The 22,703-nt window shown below is 40.0% G+C and overlaps 1 protein-coding gene across 1 annotated transcript in view; it reads right to left on the bottom strand.

The window, feature by feature from the left end:
• Positions 1 to 22,703, bottom strand: part of DNAH12 (dynein axonemal heavy chain 12) — a 133,101-nt gene that overhangs the window by 28,193 nt on the left and 82,205 nt on the right. The window contains exons 36-55 of the mRNA XM_063426881.1: positions 22,294 to 22,482; positions 20,563 to 20,714; positions 19,716 to 19,854; positions 19,046 to 19,212; positions 18,656 to 18,911; positions 16,672 to 16,971; positions 14,376 to 14,554; positions 12,814 to 13,006; positions 12,353 to 12,514; positions 11,910 to 12,104; positions 9,598 to 9,731; positions 7,556 to 7,718; positions 5,789 to 5,869; positions 2,687 to 2,863; positions 1,882 to 2,013; positions 1,647 to 1,736; positions 1,360 to 1,500; positions 908 to 1,149; positions 638 to 785; positions 51 to 196 (exon numbers count right to left, since the gene is read on the bottom strand). Coding sequence (XP_063282951.1) covers positions 51 to 196; positions 638 to 785; positions 908 to 1,149; positions 1,360 to 1,500; positions 1,647 to 1,736; positions 1,882 to 2,013; positions 2,687 to 2,863; positions 5,789 to 5,869; positions 7,556 to 7,718; positions 9,598 to 9,731; positions 11,910 to 12,104; positions 12,353 to 12,514; positions 12,814 to 13,006; positions 14,376 to 14,554; positions 16,672 to 16,971; positions 18,656 to 18,911; positions 19,046 to 19,212; positions 19,716 to 19,854; positions 20,563 to 20,714; positions 22,294 to 22,482 — 3,386 coding nt within the window. The remainder of the gene's footprint in view (positions 1 to 50; positions 197 to 637; positions 786 to 907; positions 1,150 to 1,359; positions 1,501 to 1,646; positions 1,737 to 1,881; positions 2,014 to 2,686; positions 2,864 to 5,788; positions 5,870 to 7,555; positions 7,719 to 9,597; positions 9,732 to 11,909; positions 12,105 to 12,352; positions 12,515 to 12,813; positions 13,007 to 14,375; positions 14,555 to 16,671; positions 16,972 to 18,655; positions 18,912 to 19,045; positions 19,213 to 19,715; positions 19,855 to 20,562; positions 20,715 to 22,293; positions 22,483 to 22,703) is intronic.

Genomic DNA, 22,703 nt, shown 5'->3' with positions numbered 1-22,703 from the left:
CATTGGGGTCAAAGTATTTATTATTGTCTACTTGATTCTGCTTTACTCACCAGCGTCTGGAGTTACTGACAATCACTCCATTGTCCACAGAGAAGATGTCAGTGGGTAGCCCAGCAATATTCCAGGCTCGGATTTTAATTGGATCTCCGAGTGTCTTGCTCAATGAGAAATCATCGGAACAAGGAATCATTTTTCTCTGAAAAGGCAAATAAAAAACAAAAACAAAAAATCACAAAAACTGATTCAAACAAGTAATTTTAATCTAACTTAAAGTAAATTAATGAAATACTCAAACCTAATTAGGATGATGTTTTCAATGTTAGTTCCTTAAATAACAATTACTAATTTTACTCAATTACTCATTTATTTCTGTAAACCAATTTCAGGCTAGATTATCTACAATTTATTCCTTATTCTTCTCTACTAAAATTTATGCCCAAAGCATGACCTATGGGAAAAATCTCTGATTCATATTATTTTAGTCAAGATGCCTCTTCATCAAGGAACACATATTTAAGACATTATCGAGTTGGTGATATGACTTCGGCACATGTAAGTGATTTTGGACAATCTATTGACTAGAGGCTGTTTTCTGTCAGACTATTAAATAGAAGTATAATCAGCATGGTGTCCAAACCTTGCACATTTTGCTCCAGGCCTTGGTACACTCGTGTCGAAATCCAGCTGTGAAAGCACCAAGATAAGCGATCACACCAGCAGATACCAGGACATCACCAGTTAGATTGTCATATGTGTTTTGAAGAGAATCTGCAGCGTTCGACCATCTATTGTAATGTAAATATAAGAAAGTTACTGAGAAAGTTATAACACAGAGGTCATTTGTGCCATATTCATAAGTGTATTAATGCTTGCCCTTCTTGCATTTAAAAATTGAATTCTGTCATACCTTGATTTCTCTCCGCCAAGACCCCCGATCAGTTTTTCTGCACGTTCTAGTTTTTTAGCACAGAGATCAACTTGAAATTCCAGTTGGACTTTCTCTTCAGTTTTCTCTTGAAACGTTTTTTCCAGTGCAGCCAGGCGGTCCTCAACGGCTTTCAGTTCTGCTCTTTTCTGGTTCAGAAGAGCCATTGTTCCAGCCAATGACTGCTGAGCCTCTGCAAGACGCGCTTTCTTGGGAGCAACCACCTAAATTATTGTAGACAACAATAAAGGTCTATGTATACTAGAAACCAGGTGATGGGAAAAGCCAAGGAGAATAGAATTGCAGATTTCTATAAACGTTTGATGGATATATAGACAAAAAGACAAAATAAAGGTCTTATAAATATGATGCACCCCAAAATTTGATATCTCTTCTCTCCACTCTTCCCCATGGTTGAAAACCATATAAAATACCTTAGCTATTCGATCATAACTCTCCATGGACATGATCCATCTGCACAATCCCTCGGCTGCTGATGAAGCTTTAGCCACTTTGACAGGATCAAAATCTTGGTTGATGATATATTCACTGCGGATTTTTGCCATTACTGGCACCTTTGTGTAAAAAAAATAAATAAAAATGATTAAATCAAGCAGACTATGGGTGTAGGACATTTCTGACCATGGAGGGTGTTTTGTACGGATCCATTTAGGAATCAAAGCTCATCTTGAGGTGAGTTCTTCCATATGTATATACTTACTGGAATATTATCCTTGTCATATTCTCGGAGATCTTTTAAGAAATTCATGTCACCAAGTAGCTTTTTACTTGGTCCCCAATAGTCCATTATCTGTAAAGGAATTCAGACAAAATATGCGTAAATTCTAAGATGTGCAACATACAAGACGAACATCATCATAAAAAAAACAAAAAAACAATTCAGACATTTTAATACATGGGATATTGAAGAATATTATCAAAATACATCATGTTACCTTCTGTCCAGTCCCTGCAGGATCACTTATTTTTTCTGGCTTGATTTCTTTCATGACACACACAGCCGACATGACGAGTTTTACACCAGACGGGGGGTTTTTCATTGCTTTTACAATAGTGATATCAGAAGGCTAGGCCAAAAAACGCCAGAGATAAACATGATAGAATATCAGAAATACGGTCATTGAAGTCTTATTGTATTAAAATGGTTGCAAAGAAATTGCAAAGTTTTCTTCACATATAAGGCCTTGTGTTAGGGTGGAGTATTCAAATACTTCAAGTAATTATCAAAGTACATCTCACACAAACCCTTACCAACCAAATGTGATTTACTCAAGTGGCAGCAGTTCATGGGATGTCTAGAACTGCAGTTCCTTGAAAAGTCACTTTGTTGAGCAGATCTCAATTATTTAAAACTAAAATGCTCACAAACTTCTCCCATGCCAAAGATAAAGCAAATGGCAATGGCATTGATTGAAGTTGAATTTCTCCAACATTCTGAAGTCTATTATTGAATAAGTACACACATTAAGTATAAAAATAATTAAATCAGCCATGCTAGTCTATAAACCCGCCTATAATGTTACGTTTAGGGATTTAACTATAAAAAACAAACAAACAACAAAGTGATTGAAAAATGTTTCTATAAATAAGAGACATAATGAAATTTGATATACTAAATAATGAGAACTTGTGTGCACAATATCAGTATGAAGCTATTTATTTATTTGTGTTAAATAGAAGAAGGGTTCCAGAATTGACACATTACTGCAGTGATTATTTCTACTGAAAGTTAGCACTTACCTTTAGTGTATCCAAGGCTGACAGAGCTGCCTCCAGTGCTGGTATAGCCTCGGCAAGATCACTCTCACACTCATTCTTCAAGGCTTGGGCTTCCTCAGCTTTCTGGGAGGCTATCTCTTCATCCACACGAACAATTTTACTCTTTGCCTCAACTGCAGCTGATTCTACTTCGATAATCTAAAAATAAAAGTCGAACATCAAACTATAGTTATTAAATGGAGAACAATGGAACAATGGATTATATGTAATCTACAATTGTAATTAAAATTATTCAACCCCTATTGAAAATCAGATTTATTGTCAAAATTTACAGACTTTCAGCTGTTTACAATGAACAAATCAAACAAAAACAATTGGAATTGTTCAACACAATAAATGCTTCAAGTGGTTTCCCCAAATTCAACTGAAAATGAAACTTTTAATGACTTCTCCAGTCTCAAAATAATTTGGCCCTCTGAATAGAATCCCTCACAACAGCACAAATAGGTAAAACATGTATTGTCTAAAGCACATCTGATGCAACTAATCAAGGGCTTCATTAGTTGCATCAGCTGGAACACTTGAAATACCTGAACTGGCTAGGGGTTTGCTGAGTGTCACGTTTGACTGCATGTTAGAAATAAGTCAAAAGAATGGTCCACAAAATTATGAGAAGTAATCATCGCCCTTCACAAACAAGGAAAATGATACAAAAAGATAGTGAAGGCATTGAATGTTCCTAAAGACACCATTGAAAGCATGGTTCGGAAATTCAAGGTTGAAGGAACAGTGGTTACACTAGCTGGACGGGGAAAAAAGGGAAGGTATCAATGGCTGCAACCAGATTTCTGAGAAGGCAGGTTGTAAAAAACTTTTGAGTGACTACAAAAGATGTACATCAAGAATTGCTGGCAACAGGCACTGGGGTTTCAGTGACCACATTAAGGAGCATACTAAACACAGAAGGTTTCCATTCCTGAACTCCAAGATGTCCACCACTACTGACCCAAAAGTATAAGGAAAGTCGCGTCCAATATGCTCAAAAGCATATAAATAAGCCACAGACTGTGGCAGAACCAACCTCGCCACCGGGCACTGGAGAAGCCTGGTTGCTGGCCTGCTCCCTTTGGCCTATGGCCCTGCAGGTTAAACCTGCTATTTTCCCTGAAGAAAGGCTTATTCGTGCCTTTCTGCCAGGGTGTTCGGTAGATTTAATCTACCGAATGCACGACCACCTAGGAGCTGGAGTGTGCCGCCAATTGACCTCCCTGAAGCTGCGGTTAACCGCAGCTTAATTGACGAAAGCTGGGTGGCCTTGTGGCGGCAGCCATCTTAAACTCCCGAACAGCGGTGTTTTGCCGTTGAGTGTCTGGAACTAAAACCGGACACTCGACTAAGCAAACACCGCTGAGACCTCCAGACTTCCATGGATTCGTGCTGGAACTACCAAACAGGCCGCTGTTCGGTAGAACTACTCATACGAACAAGGGGATTCCAACGAAGGCAAGCCACAGCTATTTCCTTCGGTATTTTCAGCCGGTTATACTCATAACCAGAAACCGACCGCAAGGCCAAACCTTATGGAACTATTGTCGGCTACTGTTGCCTGTGCGGTCGATCATAACTTTCAACATCCCTAACTCCCGAACCCCTGGTCCGATCTGGGTGATCTTTGAGTATGTTACTCACCCAGATCAGGGCTATCAGGGGATCCCCTAGTTAGGAGTGTACTCCAGGTATTTGGAGTACATCCAGAAAGTGGGGAAATAATGTACATGATTAAGGGGATTATGTGCCATGCTGAGGGGAGGAGATGTGTGGGAGGGAACTCATGTGTGATTGGGGTATTGTGTAATTATTGTAAATCCCTCCCTTGCATGGGAGAATCCTTTATAAGGAAGTTATGTGAATAAATGAGTGTTCCTGTTTTAACCCTCAAAGTGAAGTGTCATCTCATTCTTGGGGGGGAATTTGACTGTATGCCGATTGCCAGGAGTGTAAGCTGTTCGTAGGGCTTTTCCTGTTCGGCTGCTTCCAGGGTTCGTGTGTTTCCTGTTCGGGAGTTGGGGGATTCGTGCAGCTTGGAGTTCGGGAGATTGGTGATTGCAGTAGCTGCTGGTCTATCTGAAAGGGGATTATCACCTAAACGGTTTTTATCTTCTTTTGAGCGAAACGGTCCGTTACACAGACGTTTTGGGATTCTGTTCTGTAAAGCAATGAAACAAAACTAGAACTTTTTGGCACAGTGGATCAGCAGTATGTCTGGAGGAAGAAGAATGAAGCATACACAGAAAAGAACACTTTCCCTATAGTTAGGCATGGTGGTGGCTCGGTGATGCTCTGGGGCTGCTTTGTGTCTTCTGGCACTGGAAACCTACAGCGTGTGGTAGGCAAGATGGATTAAAGTATCAGGAAATCCTAGGAGAAAACGTCATGCCATCTGTGAGGATGCTGAAGCTTGGGCATCCTTGGACCTCCCAACAAGACAATGATCCCAAGCATACCTCAAATTCCACCAAGGCTTCGTTGCTGAAGTAGTCCTAGAAAATGTTACAGTGGCCATCACAGTCACCTGACTTGAACCTCAGAAAATCTCTAGTTGGATTTGAAGAAGGCGGTTGAAGCACTCAAACCCAAGAATATTACTGAACTAAAAGCCATTGCACATGAGCAATGGACTAGCATTTCTCAGGAACACTGCCAGAAGCTGGTGTCTGGCTATGCATCTCATTTTCAGCAATTCATAACAGCAAAAGGGTGCCCTACTAAGTACTCGAGATGCTTGTCATGAAAGGGTTGAATAATTTTGATACTGGAGAAGTAATTACAAGTTGCATTTTCAGTTGAATTTGTTTATTGCAAACAGCTGAAAGTCTGTAAATGTTGACAATAAATCTGATTTTCAATGGGGGTTGAATCATTTTGACTTCAACTGTATATGTAGTGCTGTTAAAATTTGTTGAAAGCATTGTGTTTACAAGAATACACACAACAACCACTGTGTTTGCTGTTTATACTGATGCCAATTTTTAAGAGGTACAAGATAAAATTTTAAACAAATAAACATTTTCAGGCAGTTTTATAATTGTATTATTATTTAGTAGTCGTTATTTCATTCTTTACCTTCATCATATTGTCATTTTCCACCTTGGCCTCTTCCAGTTTGGGTTGCAATTCAACTAACTCCTTCTTCATCTCTGCTACCTAAAAGAGAAGTTATGCAGAGATTGGCAACGATATATAGCAGAGAAACATGGGGGAAAATGTAGAAATGTAGAAAAGGTTACAAATTATGAACGGAATTTACTAATGTAGATGTATATCCCTATGCCCTTGCCTCTCCATGCTTTAAATAAACGATCACATTAAACTCATTATGGGCATAACAGAGATTTATGTGCGGAAAGGTTATGACATTAGCATATGTGAAAAATGCTGATTTTTTAATACTTCAACCAAGTTTCCTTTCTAGGACCCATATAAAATTTGCCTTAAGAGAAAATATCTTCATACTGTTGGATATGCGAACACATACTGGTTTGCACTAAAATTACATTACACCTCCAATGTTCAATTGTTCATATTACAAACTCAATTTAATAAAATGCTTGCTATGTTGCTCTGTAAATACAAAATAAAGTGTAAGAGAACGGTTAGAAACATAGAATGTGACGGCAGGTAAGAGCCATTTGGCCCATCTAGTCTGCCCAATTTTCTAAATACTTTCATTAGTCATTATCCTTATTTTATATCTATGATAGCCGTATGCCTATCCCATACGTGCTTAAACTACTACACTGTGTTAACCTCTACCCCTTCAGCTGGAAGGCTATCCCACGCATCCACTACCCTCTCAGTAAAGTAATACTTCCTGATATTTTTTTTAAATCTTCGCCCCTCTAACTATGTCCTCTTGTTGTGGTAGTTTTTCTTCGTTTAAATATAGTCTCCTCCTTTACGGTGTTGATTCCTTTTATGTATATAAATGTTTCTATCATATCCCCCCTGTCTCGTCTTTCCTCCAAGCTATACATGTTAAGATCCTTTAACCTTTCCTGGTAAGTTTTATCCTGCAATCCATGAACCAGTTTAGTAGCCCTTCTCTGAACTCTCTCTAAAGTATCAATATCCTTCTGGAGATACAGTCTCCAGTACTGCGAACAATACCCCTAAATCCCTTTCCTCAGTTGTTGAGGTTAGGACCCTATCAAATATTCTGTATTCTGCCCTTGGGTTTTTATGTCCAAGATTATCTTGCACTTATCCACATTAAATGTCAGTTGCCACAGCTCTAAATCATTTGCCATTTGGCTTATCCCTCCTGGAACATCAACCCTGTTACATATCTTAGTATCATCAGCAAAAAGACATACCTTACCATCAAGACCTTCTGCAATATCACTAATAAAAATATTAAAGAGAATGGGTCCAAGTACAGATCCCTGAGGTACCCCACTGGTGACAAGCCCAAGCTTCGAATATACTCCGTCCACTCAGATCTCAATACAATTGTGCACTAACTTGTACCATTACATAGGAAATCTACACCATTAGCACATCAGGCTGATGCCACCCCCACAGGCCACCTAAAACAGAAATTCTAGTATCTGCACAAGAGATACTGCAGTTATTTTACATTCTGTAAATACTAGAGTTACCCGATTAAAGGGAGTAAAATATTACTGTTGGTGACAAATCTGATAAATATCAGAGGAAAACAGGGAGGTAATGGATCAAAGATCCTTTTTATGGCTTACATTCATACAGTGCAGTGTGCTATGATTTGTGCCTCTTTTGCAATAATAAACCCATTGATGTAGTACTTATTCTGAGTATTGATATAGATCTTTTCACTCTTACAGATGTTTTATAAATTGCACATATTCAGACCTGAGATTCTGCAAAAGCCAATTTATCCAAGCCGTTGGTGTATCTTTTCTTTGCTTTCATCACAGTATCACGCTTCTGAGACAACAGCTGGCGGAAAGCAGCAATTAATTCCAAATATGAGGTGGGTGTAACATAGTTATGTCTCCCCTGTTCTCTCAAAAACCTGCAAATAGGGGAAAAAGGAATCACTGTTAAGAGGTCAACAGAACCAATGAACGTGGAATCCTAAATATTATGCTTTAGACTCTGACATACAGTTTGGATCCCTGTACGCCATGCCACAGAAAGGGGCATCCAAGACAAGAGCTATCTCCTAAGCAAACTCAGCAACTTCAAATCCTGAGATTAGGGCGTTTAAAATAAACATTGCAGAGTTCTTATTTCAAAGGTATTTTTGAATTAACATGACATGACCCGGTCACACAAAATACTAATGCCATAGCTATAATTTTTTTACAGGCTTAGCATGAAACTCTGCAGGAGTCAACCTTTTGAATGATAGTGCTCTGTTCACAGTTAAAAGGACACTCCACTTCACAAATGTATTTTTTTTTTTTAAATCTCTGTTTAGTAGATATGCCCTCAATGAAAACATATCTGCATCCATATCTGCATTTTCAGACTTAAAATAAACATAGAAACGTTGTGTGTTCTGAGCCTTAATCTGTTGGCTGCAGGCACTATGCCTGTGACGGAGACACAGTCTTTCTCCCCCTAAACGTGCATAATGGCTCTTCACTCTGCTCCATCCACCTCATACAGAAGAGTGCTCTATTTTCCATCCCTGGTATTGTCCTACAGGTCTGGGGCAGTCGCTACTCCTCTATTGGGATCGGTCATTTATCGCCTAGAACTCAAGTAGAAGGCGGCTGCAGGGTACAACTTAAACCTATTCCTGCTCAGTTACCCAGTTCACCACGAGCGCGCTAATTGAAAGTGGGTGAAGAAAAATGTAAGAGCACCAAAAGCCAGGAGGAGCCCTGTTCTCCAGAGTCAGGAGGACTGTTTCCGTGGACCGGTCCTTAGCCGGTGGCAGCCTGGAACTCTGTGCTGGATCGGAGAATAGCCACGGCCCAGCTAAACTTCACTCAATGATTAATTGAGATGGGTACATCCGTTCCGGGCTCTTTCTGGACATTTTGCTCATGGGAATTGGCCCTGTGCATGGATCTATAAGTTGTCAATATACGGTTAGAGAAAGTTATGTTTTGGGGTTACAGTTGTAAGTCGCCTTGTTGTTTGAAAGTTAATAAATCATTCCCAGTTAATTAAGTTATTCCCTAGACATAGTGGCACCATGGAGGGAACATATTATCACCGTTGATGACCCCCCCCCCCGCCATTGTAATTGCTCCTATAAATATGTGTCTACCAATTCACGTAACCAAGTCATGTATACCTGTGGTTCCCATCCAATTCTAATGGTTCAGCAATAGACCAGATTTCTCAGCATCTCCATTGGAATAGAAAAGGAAAATACATATATCCTGGAATGTTTGAGGACTGGTTTAAGTACTACTGAGGTACATGGTTTACAGCAGATTCCTATGGCCTGTAAACTATGAGCCTTGCTTTGGGGGTCACAGGAAGAATTTTTGTTCTCCAGAAATATCTCATGGATAGGTGGGGTACACTCTGCTAAAATTAGTTAGCAATTGTGGCAATAGGAGTCATAGAAATACAAATGGTCCTATGTCATTCGCCCATGGGAAGAAGAGGCTGAACTTTCTATGTTGTAAGACGTACATGTAGTTGGATAGGTCGCAGAGGACTCTGCTTCGGACTCACTATTGTACGCTCCTTAGATTGACCACTTTCCTTTGTAACAGATGCCATCATCTTTGGAAATCCGCAATTTAGTAGGTTTAGTAGTGGCTAGGCTAGCGGATATGACCGGTTAGGTCTGATATAACCATTTGGGAGCACCTTTGTGATAAGGGCAGAAGCGGTTAATTACTGTGTTATATATTGCATGTAGTAACTGTACAAAGGATTGCCTGACTTTACAAAGTATTATTTAGAATGTTATTGTAGATACTCACTTGTCAGACAGCTCTAATGCAGACGTATGAAAGTATTTACAGATTGGCACAACTTCTTTACGTTCGGTGCTGGTCAATTCCAGTGTTTCCAGAAATTTAATAGCAACCCGCTCAAGGGCATCTTCCGGCCATGGCTTTAAATGTTAAAGAAAAGTACAGAAAATGTATGAGTAAAAATTGCATCCTAAATTACAGCTTACAAAATATATTATTCTGAATGGCATATTTAAGACCATAAATATCCCTGTTAAAAAAATAAATAAATACACACTCTGAGCAACTGAACAATTTTTTCATATAACCTAGGTCCTTTCCCGTGCTGAGGAACTGTTCCCATCTTTGGTGCATTGAACTTTACATGTCTGCATTATCAGCAAGGCTGGTGCAAGGATTTCTGCCGCACTAGGCAAAGATCCATTTTGCCGCCACCTCGTGTCACACACTCACTGGAAGACACACACTCACTGACAGACAATCACTGATACAGACATACACTTACTGATACACACACACACACACACACAGAAACTCACTGACAGACACACACAGACACTTACTGACAGACAAATGCTCACTCACTGACAAACATACACACACTCACTGACACACACACACACACACACACACACACAGACACTTACTGACAGACACACACACTCACTAACAGACACACACACACTCACTGACAGACACACACACACTCACTGACAGACACACACACACTCACTGACAGACATACACTCACTCACTGACAGACACACACAGACACTCACTGACAGACACACACACATACAGAAACTTACTGACAGACATACGCTCACTGACAGACACTTACTGACAGACACACACACTCACTAACAGACATACACACACTGACAGACACACACACACACAAAGACACTCACTGACAGAAAAACACTCACTCACTGACAGACACACTGTGGCAAACCGAGCCACTTCAGTATATCGAAGATTCTATACTCCAAAAGACTGAGGGCATTCGTATGCTAGTTTCAGGAACCATAGTGGAATATACTGTTCGTGAAACGAATGAACAACCGAACGGTAGACCACACAGAGGAGTCGTATGTCTCCAATTAACAAACTGGCAACATTGTAACCGCAGAACATTAATAGTTTTATGGGTGGTCGCCGTTCATATAGCCGAACATGTGGCGGCTGACATCTTTGCTTACGAACGCCCAGCGGTGTTTGGTCATCAAGTGCCTGGAACTAAATTTGTCTACTCGACCTCGCAAACACTGCTGGATTTCCATGTCATTCGTATGATTTCAACCATTCGTGCAAATAGAGTGGCGTTCGACAAATTAAACTCCACTAACCCTCATATTCCAACAGCCCACATTTCACTGTGTAATATCAATGTGTATTCGTATGAACCGCTTCATTCGAATGGCTTTCCTATTCTAACAAATGGATCTGAGCGGTATTTCGCCAGATAGTGCGCTCAGATCCCAGCCATTCAATGAAGGGTCATTCGGACAATTCAGTGTAAAATTGTACAAGTTATGGATTTTTATGTAAAATTGTATATTTTTCTGTACGGAGAGATAGTGTAATTAACAGTATACTCTTAGGCAATTATCTCTCCAGTACAGAAATGCAAGATGGGAAATAGCATTGCAGGTTAAGTTTTCCACAGAGTCCACCAGGGGAAAACCCCTTGGAATGCCATTATGGAAACCCCTTGCATGGGGACTTGTATATAAACGGTTGCATTGGAATACAAGCTCAGTTGACTCCCAAACTGAGTCGTCTAGTTCTTGGGAAAAAGGGATTGTATTTACGCTACCTGTACTTTGTATGCTGAATCAGACTACCAGCGGAGATACAGTGGATTATACTGCTACACACACACACACACACATACACTCACTCACTCACTGACACACACACACACAAACTCACTGACAAACTCAAAAGCCCAGCGCTGCGGCCCAAGACAGGGAGAGCCCACCAGGAAACATCCCGGTGGGCACCACCAGCAGGCCGGCGCCCTAGGCAAATGCCTAGTTCGCCTAACGGTTGCGCTGACCCTGATTATCAGTGTCAGTTTTGTCCAACCTGAAAGAAACCATATATCCCACAGCCAGCCAGGGTTATTCAGTAAAACAAAGATTCAAAGTGAAATTCAAATTTAAGGTCTTAATAGCTGAACTAGAAGAGTTCTCCAAGTCAGCTATGCTTTCAGGTCGGCTACTCTAGCCTTAAAAGTGCATAAAAAAGCAAATAAAAAAAAAAAGGTCTAGCAAAAAAAAAACCCCATCTTATAGGATACAGATTCAACTCACCTGGAACCAGTCGATGGTGCAACAGTTGATAAGCGATGGGAATTGCCGAAGGCGGTTCCGGAAGGCATCTCCAATGGGGCTAAAGGCAACCACAATATGAAGGTTTTCTTTGCAGCGGTTTACAAAGAAGGCAAAAAGAGCCAGAGGACCCAGTTCAACATTTTTATTTCCAGCTTGAGCAGCTGTGCGAACTCCCTGTGGTCAGAAAGGGAAAGGCAAGAAGTACATATCTTTCCTTTAATATTTGTGAAAGTGTATCATTCCAGAACAACAGAAAATTATTACTGATAAAAAAAAAAAAAATTAAAGAAAGTGTCTGTGCATGCATCGTAACATAGAATGCCAAGGACAGCACCAAGTGATAGGCAGGGCAAGAAGTTATCATGGTGCTATTCATTTTATGAACACAACATACTCATTAGTGGAATAATTCATAACATTACCTCCATTATTTCCTGCTTTTCATCTGCAGCAAACATATTTGGAACCTCTCCAGTGTTAAGCAGACTGTCAACATCCTCGAGAAAAGCTTCTTCTTTGATCTGCGTGTCCGTTATTAGGAAAACTGTTTTTTGACCCTTAACTCCTGCACTCCTGAGTAAGGACTGGAGATAAATATTAAGATGGTTCTATGGTTAGTTTATTGCTTAGAAATAAGAAGTTTTAAAATTATTTAAAAATATGAAGTGAGCAATTATATACCTAGCTTACAGTATGCATGAACACCCCTGTGCGCACACACACATACATACACACACGCCACAAACTTCAAACATCTTCATGCACTGCGCAACATAATTAGAGATATTACACACATTACAGCTCTACAGAATATGCTGAAAACTGTCCACACTTCTATTCATTATAGCAATATAATGTACCTAGTACATAACCCTGTCTGTACCTTGAGATCTTCTCTCCATTCATTCATTGCGTAGCTCTTGGAGATCTCTGGTTGAAAGATATTCATTTTTGCCATAGAAGAGGCGAGACGGGTCAGCGATTGCCGGCCACTTCCTCCAACTCCAACCAGCAGAGCATTACCACCTGGCTGTTTCAGAATTCGGCATATACGGGACAAATGTTCAAGGGCATATCTATTTCAGTACAGTGGGTAAAGAAAACATTAATGAATTCTTCATAAAAACTTCTTTGACTTCATTCATTAATCAATTAAATGTGCTGATTTCACTGTAGATTTTCTCACTTGGATGTTCGGAGCAAAAACCTGCAAACCTGCTGCCAACCTAGTGTTACTTATGTTTAATAGGTCAACCTTTTGGTATAATAGCACTCGATGAGGGAGAGATTACTGAAGATAAAAATAGGTACGATTCGGGGCCAAGTGCTAAACAAGGTGCAGTCACTATGGAAACCAGTAGAATGGCTCTAAACATTTAGTACATTGCACCCCAAATAAGTACTTTATTTGTCTTGATAAATTTCCAACTTATTTTAAGTAGAGAGTAAATGTGGGGAAACGTAGACTGTATACTATTTTAACCTGCACTTCCATATGCCCATGGTTTCACACACATGGTTATTCACTAAATCAGGGATTGAAACAAATACATATGTCTGGGCACACCCAATGGTTTCTTGTTAACAGACAGCCTTTTATTTGGAGTTCAGAGGAAAAGACAACGTTTCAGCACTATTCTAGGCCTTTGTCAAGTGTCCTGTGCTGATAGTGCCAAAACGTTGTCTTTTCTGCTTAACTCTAAATAAAAGGCTGGCTGTTTATAAGAAACCACTGGGTGTGCACATAATTATGTATTTGTTCCTTGGATTGATGGTTTGATTGATTAGTGTTGGCCTCCTAGTTTGGAGCACCCCGATTGGAGTATTCCCCTAGTGAGTGTGTGCACTGTCCTCTTACACTCTGCAACTAATACCAGGAATTTAGTCAGAAATGGCCCAGAGAATTGCAAACGTTAGACAAAGGTAGTCAAACTAAATAAATTCTACAACTCATCTATGTTTTCCAATCCAGCTATTTTGTCCTAAGGTTTTCAATTCTCTTGTTACTCCTTTACATTTCCCAGCTATCCCATAGTATATATTTTTGCTAACAATTCTTCCACCATAAAGGCACAATCTGACGTTTCACAAATATTTTAATTAAATCTTTTGGTGGTAGAGACTGAAAACCCATAAGGCACTGGCCTATGATTAAATATAAAATATTGCAGAGGATCATGGATCTTATATGGTATTTGGCTAAATTTTCCAAGTACGTGGACGAGCTACGATTATTAAATAATGTATAATTTTACACTAGTCCTTTCTTGAGCAAGATCACTAAAATCCTACACATTTCTACTAAGTCTAAAGCATGTGAATCTGTAAAGGAAGACTGCTTATTTCTGAGTCATTTGGTGGCATTAAGATGCCGGGTCATGTTGGATCTTATACTGACAACAGCTCTGGGAAACACCATGCACATCATTCAGATGATCAATATACCTGAATATAACGAGGTTCATTCTGGATTTGTGGGTCTGGTTATATTCCTCCAAACAACGTTCTACAACATTACTGAATTGTTCCATGGTGGGAATCTCTATATACAATCGCTCATCTGCTTCAAGGTCTGGATTCATGTAATCACCAAACAGCAAGTTTCGGCTATTTTCCTCAGAGAACTACAACAAATATACTTACTGGTTAAATTTTTTTATATAGAAACATAGAATGTGACGGCAGATAAGAACCATTTGGCCCTTCAAGTCTGCCCAATTTTCTAAATACTTTTAATTAGTTCCTGACCTTATCTTAAGTCTAGGATAGCCTTATGCTTATCCCACGCATGCTTAAACTCCCCCACTGTGTTAACCTCTACCACTTCAGCTGGAAGGCTATTCCATGCGTCCACTACCCTCTGTGTAAAGTAATACTTCCTGATATTATTTTGAAACCTTTGCCCCTCTAATTTAAGACTATGTCCTCTTGTTGTGGTAGGTTTTCTTCTTTTAAATATAGTCTTCTCCTTTACTGTGTTGATTCCCTTTATATATATATATATAAATGTTTCTATCATATCCCCCCGTCTCGTCTTTCCTCCAAGCTATACAGGTTAAGATCCTTTAACATTTCCTTGTAAGTTTTATCCTGCAATTCACAAACCAGTTTAGTAGCCCTTCTCTGAACTCTCTAAAGTATCAATATCCATCTGGAGATACGGACTCCAGTACTGTGTACAATACTCCAAGTGAGGTCTCACCAGTGTTCTGTACAATGGCATGAGCACTTCCCGTGTGAGGAAGGGAGGTGATGGTGAGAGGGAGGGGGGGTGATGTTGAGAGGGAGGGGGGGTGATGGTGAGAGGGAGGGGGGGTGATGGTGAGAGGGAGGGGGGGTGATGGTGAGAGGGAGGGGGGGTGATGGTGAGAGGGAGGGGGGTGATGGTGAGAGTGTGAAGGAGGGGGGGTAATGGTGTGAAGGAGGGGGGGTGATGGTGTGAGGGAGAGCTGCAGACCACATATCTTGCAAGACCCGGTCAGAGCATTGCCGTGGTAACCAGCGGCAACGCTCTGATTTGCCAGATCTCGTGAGACACATGGTCTGCAGCTCTGCACACTGCGGAGCTGCAAACCAGCGGACACGTGCGCTCTCTGGCCGGGCAGCTTGGAAGGGCCACGCACCTGGCGGCATATTGAGCAAGTCACAGGGCTTCCTCCTGGTGTCGGGTCCTCTGTCACTGACCGAGGACCTGACACAGTCTGCCCTAAGGCGGATTAAGCGGCCCCGAGACCATAGGCGGCTGCCTCTACAGAGGCGGACGTTTTTAAAATGATTTAGGGCGGACTTGGGGGCCATTGCCTGATGAGAAACAAAGTCAAATCCTTGCTCCCCACACCATTCACCAAGCCACAATTTAAAGTCCCTATAACAGAATATATATTTGCTTGATGTGTTTTTTATCATTGACCGTTACACTCTGCGTTGGGTCTAAGCCTTTTAAAGGATCACTATAGGGTCAGGAACACAAACATGTATTCCTGACCCTATAGTGTTAACACCACCATCTAGCCCCCCTGGGTCCCTCATTCCTCCATAAATATAGTAAATATCTTACTGTATTCAAGCCAGAAGCTGTAAATCTGCATTCTGTTAGACTCAGAAAAACAAGCAGTCTGCTGACATGTGGTAGCCTGATCCAATCACAGTGCTTCCCCAAAGGATTAGCTGAGACTGACAGAGGCAGATCAGGGAGAGAGCCAGCATGATTCAAACACAGTCCTGGCCAATCAGCATCTCCTAATAGAGATGAATTGAATCAATGAATCTCTATGATGAAAGTTCAGTGTCTGCATGCAGAGGGAGGAGATACTGAATCACAGGATGCTCGTGCACAGTGCTGCCCTGTGCTCTGCTGACAGCAGATCTGAGTGGATGGAGGCATATTATGCCTCCATCAACTCCAACGTCCCTCTGGTTCACTCTGAAGGACTGCAACTGGAGGTGTTCCTAGCTTTCAATGTACAGTGTTTACATGAGAAAGGCTGCAGGGAGCTATAGTTCTCACCTGAACAACCTCATTAAAGGACCACTATAGTGCCAGGAAAACATACTCGTTTTCCAATGCCCCTGCCTGAAGATCAATTTCTCACCACCTAATGTGGCATCATGTAGTGGATGCCGGTGTACAGTAAGAGTTTTGGGCTTTTATGTTCTATTAAAAGACTTTTTTGTTGGTTTTAGCATGTTTTATCCATTTTTAAAATTATATTACAATTGAGCTGGGTATTTTAATACTCACTGGTGCATTGTCTTTTCTTAAATGCTCAAACACCGAGTCAAAATTTTCTTTAAAATGGTCTTTCACAATGTCTTTGATTAGGTGGAAAAGCCAGGATTGGTCCTTGTTGTCTACTAAACGGTCGTAAAATACTCGTAGTACCTCATGCACGAACAGACGCACCATTACACGCTTATTTTCTGCTGCATCCTTTTTGATAAGCAGGCAACCTTGGATGACTCGGGAGAAATCTCGCAGATTGAATGTGTAATGGGATTTAGCTGGAGTGGGTAGCAGATTTTCCATGGCTTTTTTGTATACCTATAATTTAAAAAGAGATCATCAAGCAACATTTGTGACCAAAAGTACCAACTTGTCCTACCTTGAAGTAGCACACAAGTATGAATAAACAAGCCCATAATTGTTAGCAAATTCCATTCGATTAAAATATGCACATGATTAGAGGGTTATACTATGCACCAGAACCGCTTTTGCTTGTTAAAGTGATTTTAGTGCAAGGAATATATGTTCAGCATTTCATCCAGGAACTCTGCCAATACAAAGCTATTTACTTTATCTACCGAGGCGTAACTCCAACTTTAACCAATGGGATAAGCAAGTCCAGAACCAGAGTTCTATGAGAAGCATTGGATTGGTTAATAGACCAATATCTGTCCAATAAAATCTTTCTATATGAGAAGCATTGAATGGTCACTGCACAGCTTAAACAAGGAAATTTGTGATGGGTAACATAAGGGACGAACATCATCAGCTACGAAAGTCTGTACTGCAACTTATGCAAGGTAAGTATTTTGTACATAGGAGATTTCTATATATATACCATATATACTCGAGTATAAGTCGAGTTTTTCAGCACATTTTTTGTGCAGAAAAACCCCAACTCGGCTTATACTCGAGTCAATTTAGACTGCCATAATACAGACGGGGGCTGTGTAGGAGGGGGGCTGGCAGGAAGCGTTTACTTACCTCTCCTGCAGCTCCTGTCAGCTCCCTTCTCCTCCGCACCGGTCCGGTCAGCTCCCCTGTCAGCTCCCACTGTAAGTCTTGCGAGAGCCGCGGGGTCATAGCGTGGCCGCGAGACTTACACTGGGACTTGCAGAGGGAGCTGACCGGACCGGTGCGGAGGAGGAGGGAGCTGACAGGAGCTGCAGGAGAGGTAAGAGCTTCCTGCCAGCCCCCCTCCTACACAGTGCACACCACTGGACCACCTATCAAGCAGGGAGGGTGGACAAAAAAATAAAATAATCAAAATATAAATAATAAAATATTAATAATATTTAAAAATAATAATACTAAAAAAAAAAATGCCCACCCCCCACCAAGGCTCTGCATCACACACACACTGCACTCATACACACTGCACTCATACACACACACACTGCACTCATACACACACACACTGCACTCATTATATACACACACTGTAAATAAATATTCAATTAATATATTTTTTTTAGGAGCTAATTTTATTTAGAAATTTACCAGTAGCTGCTGCATTTCCCACCCTAGTCTTATACTCGAGTCAATAAGTTTTCCCAGTTTTTTAGGGTAAAATTAGGGGCCTCGGCTTATATTCGGGTCGGCTTATACTCGAGTATATACGGTATATATATATTTATTTATTTAATGTAAAATCTTTGTCCAAGAAACCGTGTAGGCAATAATATAAAACATCTCTACAGCTTTGTGGACAACATTTCCCATAATTCTTTAGCAGTCAATGGCTGGCAAAGAATTAGAGGGAACTAGCAACAGCTGGAGAACAAAGATTGGATTATCACAATTATTTGGAATAAAATTAGTAAAATAAGATTTTTTTTAGTGAAGCAGTTTCTGAAATACCTGCTGTTCTGTTTTTTGGTGATTTTTTTCTCTTTACATCTTTCTTTCATTCAAACAAAAATAATAGTCTAACTTGAAAATGAAATAAATACGTGAGTAAAAGTTTTGTTGATACAAAGAGCTGTACAAGATTAATCCTCACCTCCATTGTGCCATTAACAATCTGGGTCCCAACTGTGAAGAAATCAGGTGGAAACTCATGACGTCTAAGGTAAAATGAGACAACGGCAGAGAAAATGCGAACCATGGTATCATCGCTGAAAGGATTCATGGTACAAATATTGAAGTGACGCAGGAAGCGAGGGGTGACTGCATTCCTCCCACCACCAGGTGGTCCCATTGCTGCGACCAGCTGCATGTCAACCAAGGATATCTTGGTGGTGTCCTTTAAATCATACCTTGAACAATTATGAAATTATGTAAGCCTAACCAGATTGCGGTAGAAATACAACTTCAAAACAAAAATACAAGGCTAAATTATTAACTTAAGATAAAGATAGAGGGGCAACAATACAATTTACACTTTAATTACCAGTTTCCATGGTCAAAAAACTGGCGTAAAAGTTCTATGGGCGGCTGAGCTCCATATTTCTCCAAGGCTGGCATGTTCATATCATCCACAAAAATTACACATTTCTTCCCTACAGGTGGTCCAAACACTCCTTTTCGTCGTTTATCCAGTCTGTCCATGACGATGTTCTGAAATAAGCTTCATTTAGTCAAATAATTTCTTCCATACAAGAAAAGATGTAAAATCTATCATCAGCCACAAATGATCCTCATTTTCGAACTAAATTACCAGAAACATTTAACTGTTTCCAAGGCTTCTGGTCAACTTAAGTTGAATTGGACACAGTGTCACGAAGGATATGCTTTTTCAATATATTTCAATGCTTGAAAATCGGAGCATAAAAAAATCTGCAGAAAAGTTATTTTAAAAGATTTCTACACATTTTGGCTCTAACAAGGGATAACTGTAAGTAGATACTACTAACAGCGACAGCGTACAGAATTGTTGGTGTAAGGCAAGAGTGCCCAAAAGGTAGAACACCAAATGTTGGAGAAGTACAACTCTCAATAGCCTTTAGAATGGCAAAAGCTTCATGAAAGATGTGCTTCTAAAACATCTCAGGATATACCTTTTGTGCACCCCTGGTGTAAGCCATCAGCAAATATGCTTTGATATAAAGCTAAATACTAACCTGGATTTGGTTAGCACTGGTCCGAGCTGAGAAATTGACGAAGAAAGGAAAGAATTTATTTTTGTCCAAGTTGTTCATTAATTTGTCCTTAACGTAGACAGATTTGCCTGTGCCAGTTGGTCCCACAAATAGCAAGGGTCTAAGAGAAAAAAAAAAGAATTGTTTTTTAAACATGCACATACACATAGCAATAGTAGAGCTCTAAATTGTGGTACTAGCCAGGCGTAAACGTTACTTAACACTGTTAGCCTGGTAGGTCCAAGGCACACTAACCAGAACTGAATTTTCACTCACCAATAGCGAGCATAGAGTGAAAAGTTTGAGTTCTGGTAATAGAAAGCTGTTGTGTGGAATCTATAACAAGACCAGTTATTATAATAAGCAACAACCTAAAAAGATATTTGCTCCAGAAAAATATTCATCATCAGGCTTCTCCAAACTCCGGCCCTCCAGATGTTGCTGAACTACAACTCCCATGATTCTATTAATTAAATAGATAGGCTTAGAATAATGGGAGTTGTAGTTCGGCAACATCTGGAGGGCCAGAGTTTGGGGAAGCCTGATCTAGCTAATATATTTCGCCACTCCAGATGTTGTGTACTACATCTCTCATAGTTCTCTTACAGCCATTATGCTGGCAAAGCATCAGAAAAAAAAAGACGTCCACAACATCTGGAGTGCTGAAGGTTGCCTACTTTAGATAAATGATAATGTATTACTAGTGTCCTTATATTGTCTTACCCATCACATTTAATGGGTAAGCTCCACGAATGACATGACTGATTGGAAATACCAATAAGCAATGATAACGCTACTCTTCTCAGTTTTATAAAAGACAGATACTCACTTTTCATATTGGATGCACAGTTCCATGAGAAAGGTGTATCTGACAGTATCTATTGTCGGCACAATAATATCTTGAATTTTTGTCTTATTATCTCCGATGGTCGTGTTTTTGATGAACTCGTTCCAGTGAACCCAATGCCCTTTGCCTTTCAGCTGGTAACAAAAAAGATGAAAGATCACTATAGAAAATGCTGTAGTATCATTGCTGAAGTGCTTTATAGGTGATGAGTATTCAATCATAATTGCACAGTATATGAGAAACTGGCACTTTTATAAATCAATTCAAAAACACCTTCCTCTCCAGTTACAGCACACTCCCCCCTCTCCCCCCCCCCCCCCTTCTTCCCACTTCTCTCAATGAGAAGCATTTGTGCAGTCATTTCCCCAGCCCAGACGAAAAAAGGGATGGATATGCATTTTTTCATTGTGGGTATATCTACTAAATAGTGATTTAAACAAATATTGTGGACTGTTTCCTTAAATGTCTTCTGGATGTGCAAATGAACCACAGTAATTGAAACATTATTTTGGGACAAACTCCATTTATATAGTAAAATAATAGCAGACATCAATGTAGACTTTTTTTTTATTCACATGCCATTGAGCTAATTTATTTGTGATTGATGATAATTCCACTCTACTGATATTTGGACATAAATTCACCCAAATATTTCCACCTTTTTACTTTCTATTAAAAAACAAGAGGGGGATCCCATTTTGGGAGAGGCAGAAAGTTGAGTAAATGTGTGAACACTGGCAGGACATTTACTACATTGGGAAGAGCAAAACAAACATTACTTCCCCACTTTGGAGAACAAAGCTATGTCTCTTGAGCCTAACAATCAGCGCCCCAACCTGATGCCTTGGAGACAATGGAGTGTGGATTTTTTGAATTTGACAGACTCAAGCTTTCATATGTTCAATTAAGGAAAAAGCTTCAGGAGTATACACATGTATATACTTTATTTTTAATGTTTCGTTTTTTATTGAGAAAATGTTATAGAGGGTTGCGTCAGTCAAACAAGTATAGAGAGTACATCGAACAAGTATGGAGTATACATCAGTGAGTGCTTTGTTTATAGTGAGGGGTAATAGATAGAACATATACACATGTCTATTGCATATTACAGGCTATACAATACATTAATATGCATTGAAATACACGAATATACATTCCGGCTTGCACTGCAGTGACGGGCACAGAACGTTTCCGAAATCGGATGTCGCATCCAAACTAATTTTAAGTAGTGCAGTGTTGCTACAGGTCTCACACCATCTCCCGGAATGTGATTTGGCCTATGACTTATACTAAACAGTAGATTTGTAGATCATATCGTTCCCATACATGTACCTCAAAAATAAACAAAATGCAACCTTTTGGGAAGTTAAGCTTCCATCAGCCCAGTTATTTGGGGTATACGCTTTCCTGCTTTGATTGTTTTACAAATTAGCTTTTGAGTGAACACATCGACATAGTCCTCCTGAACTTAGTCTAAGTGATAACACATATATACTAATGGTTTATAACTGTATGGTTCAGATGTGTGAGAAAGTACAATGAACTAAGAAGTTGGCACAAACACCTGATTAGAAATGGGAGAACCTATATAATACCGTTTTACTACAATGTATGACAGCAAAAGATACCACTAACAAATAAATTAAACACAGCTAAACAATAACTATAATGACACTGCAATTATCTATCATTGAAAGGTTTTATATTGTTTACCTCATATACATAGTCGTAAACCAGGCCTTTATCATCAAATGGACATTCCCATTTGCCCACAGCCACTGGCAGTGGATGGGCCTCAGATTTTCCTGATAGAATTTCTCTAAGGAATGCATCAAATTTCACCCGGCTGTCAGTGTCACAGCAGCCTCCAATAGACCATACCATGGAAAAGCCAAAACATGCCTGTAAATAGAAACATCTATCAGCACACATTTTAATTGACAGAGATATTTAGTTTTTAAAGAGTTTCACTGTATAATTTATATTGATTAGAGCAGTGGCTTTGTTAGGAGCAGGCTTTATGAGATGAAGCCCTGAAAGTGGGCCTGGAATGCCCTGTAAGTCAACATTTTACAATAACCATGTACAGCCACAGCCCTGTAAAGGTCAGTACCAGGGTGGAA

This window comes from Pelobates fuscus, chromosome 7 (assembly GCF_036172605.1).
Source record: "Pelobates fuscus isolate aPelFus1 chromosome 7, aPelFus1.pri, whole genome shotgun sequence".
Classification (NCBI taxonomy): domain Eukaryota; kingdom Metazoa; phylum Chordata; class Amphibia; order Anura; family Pelobatidae; genus Pelobates; species Pelobates fuscus.
Note: the sequence above shows the minus strand (reverse complement) of the source record. Positions and strands in the feature narration are given on the sequence as shown.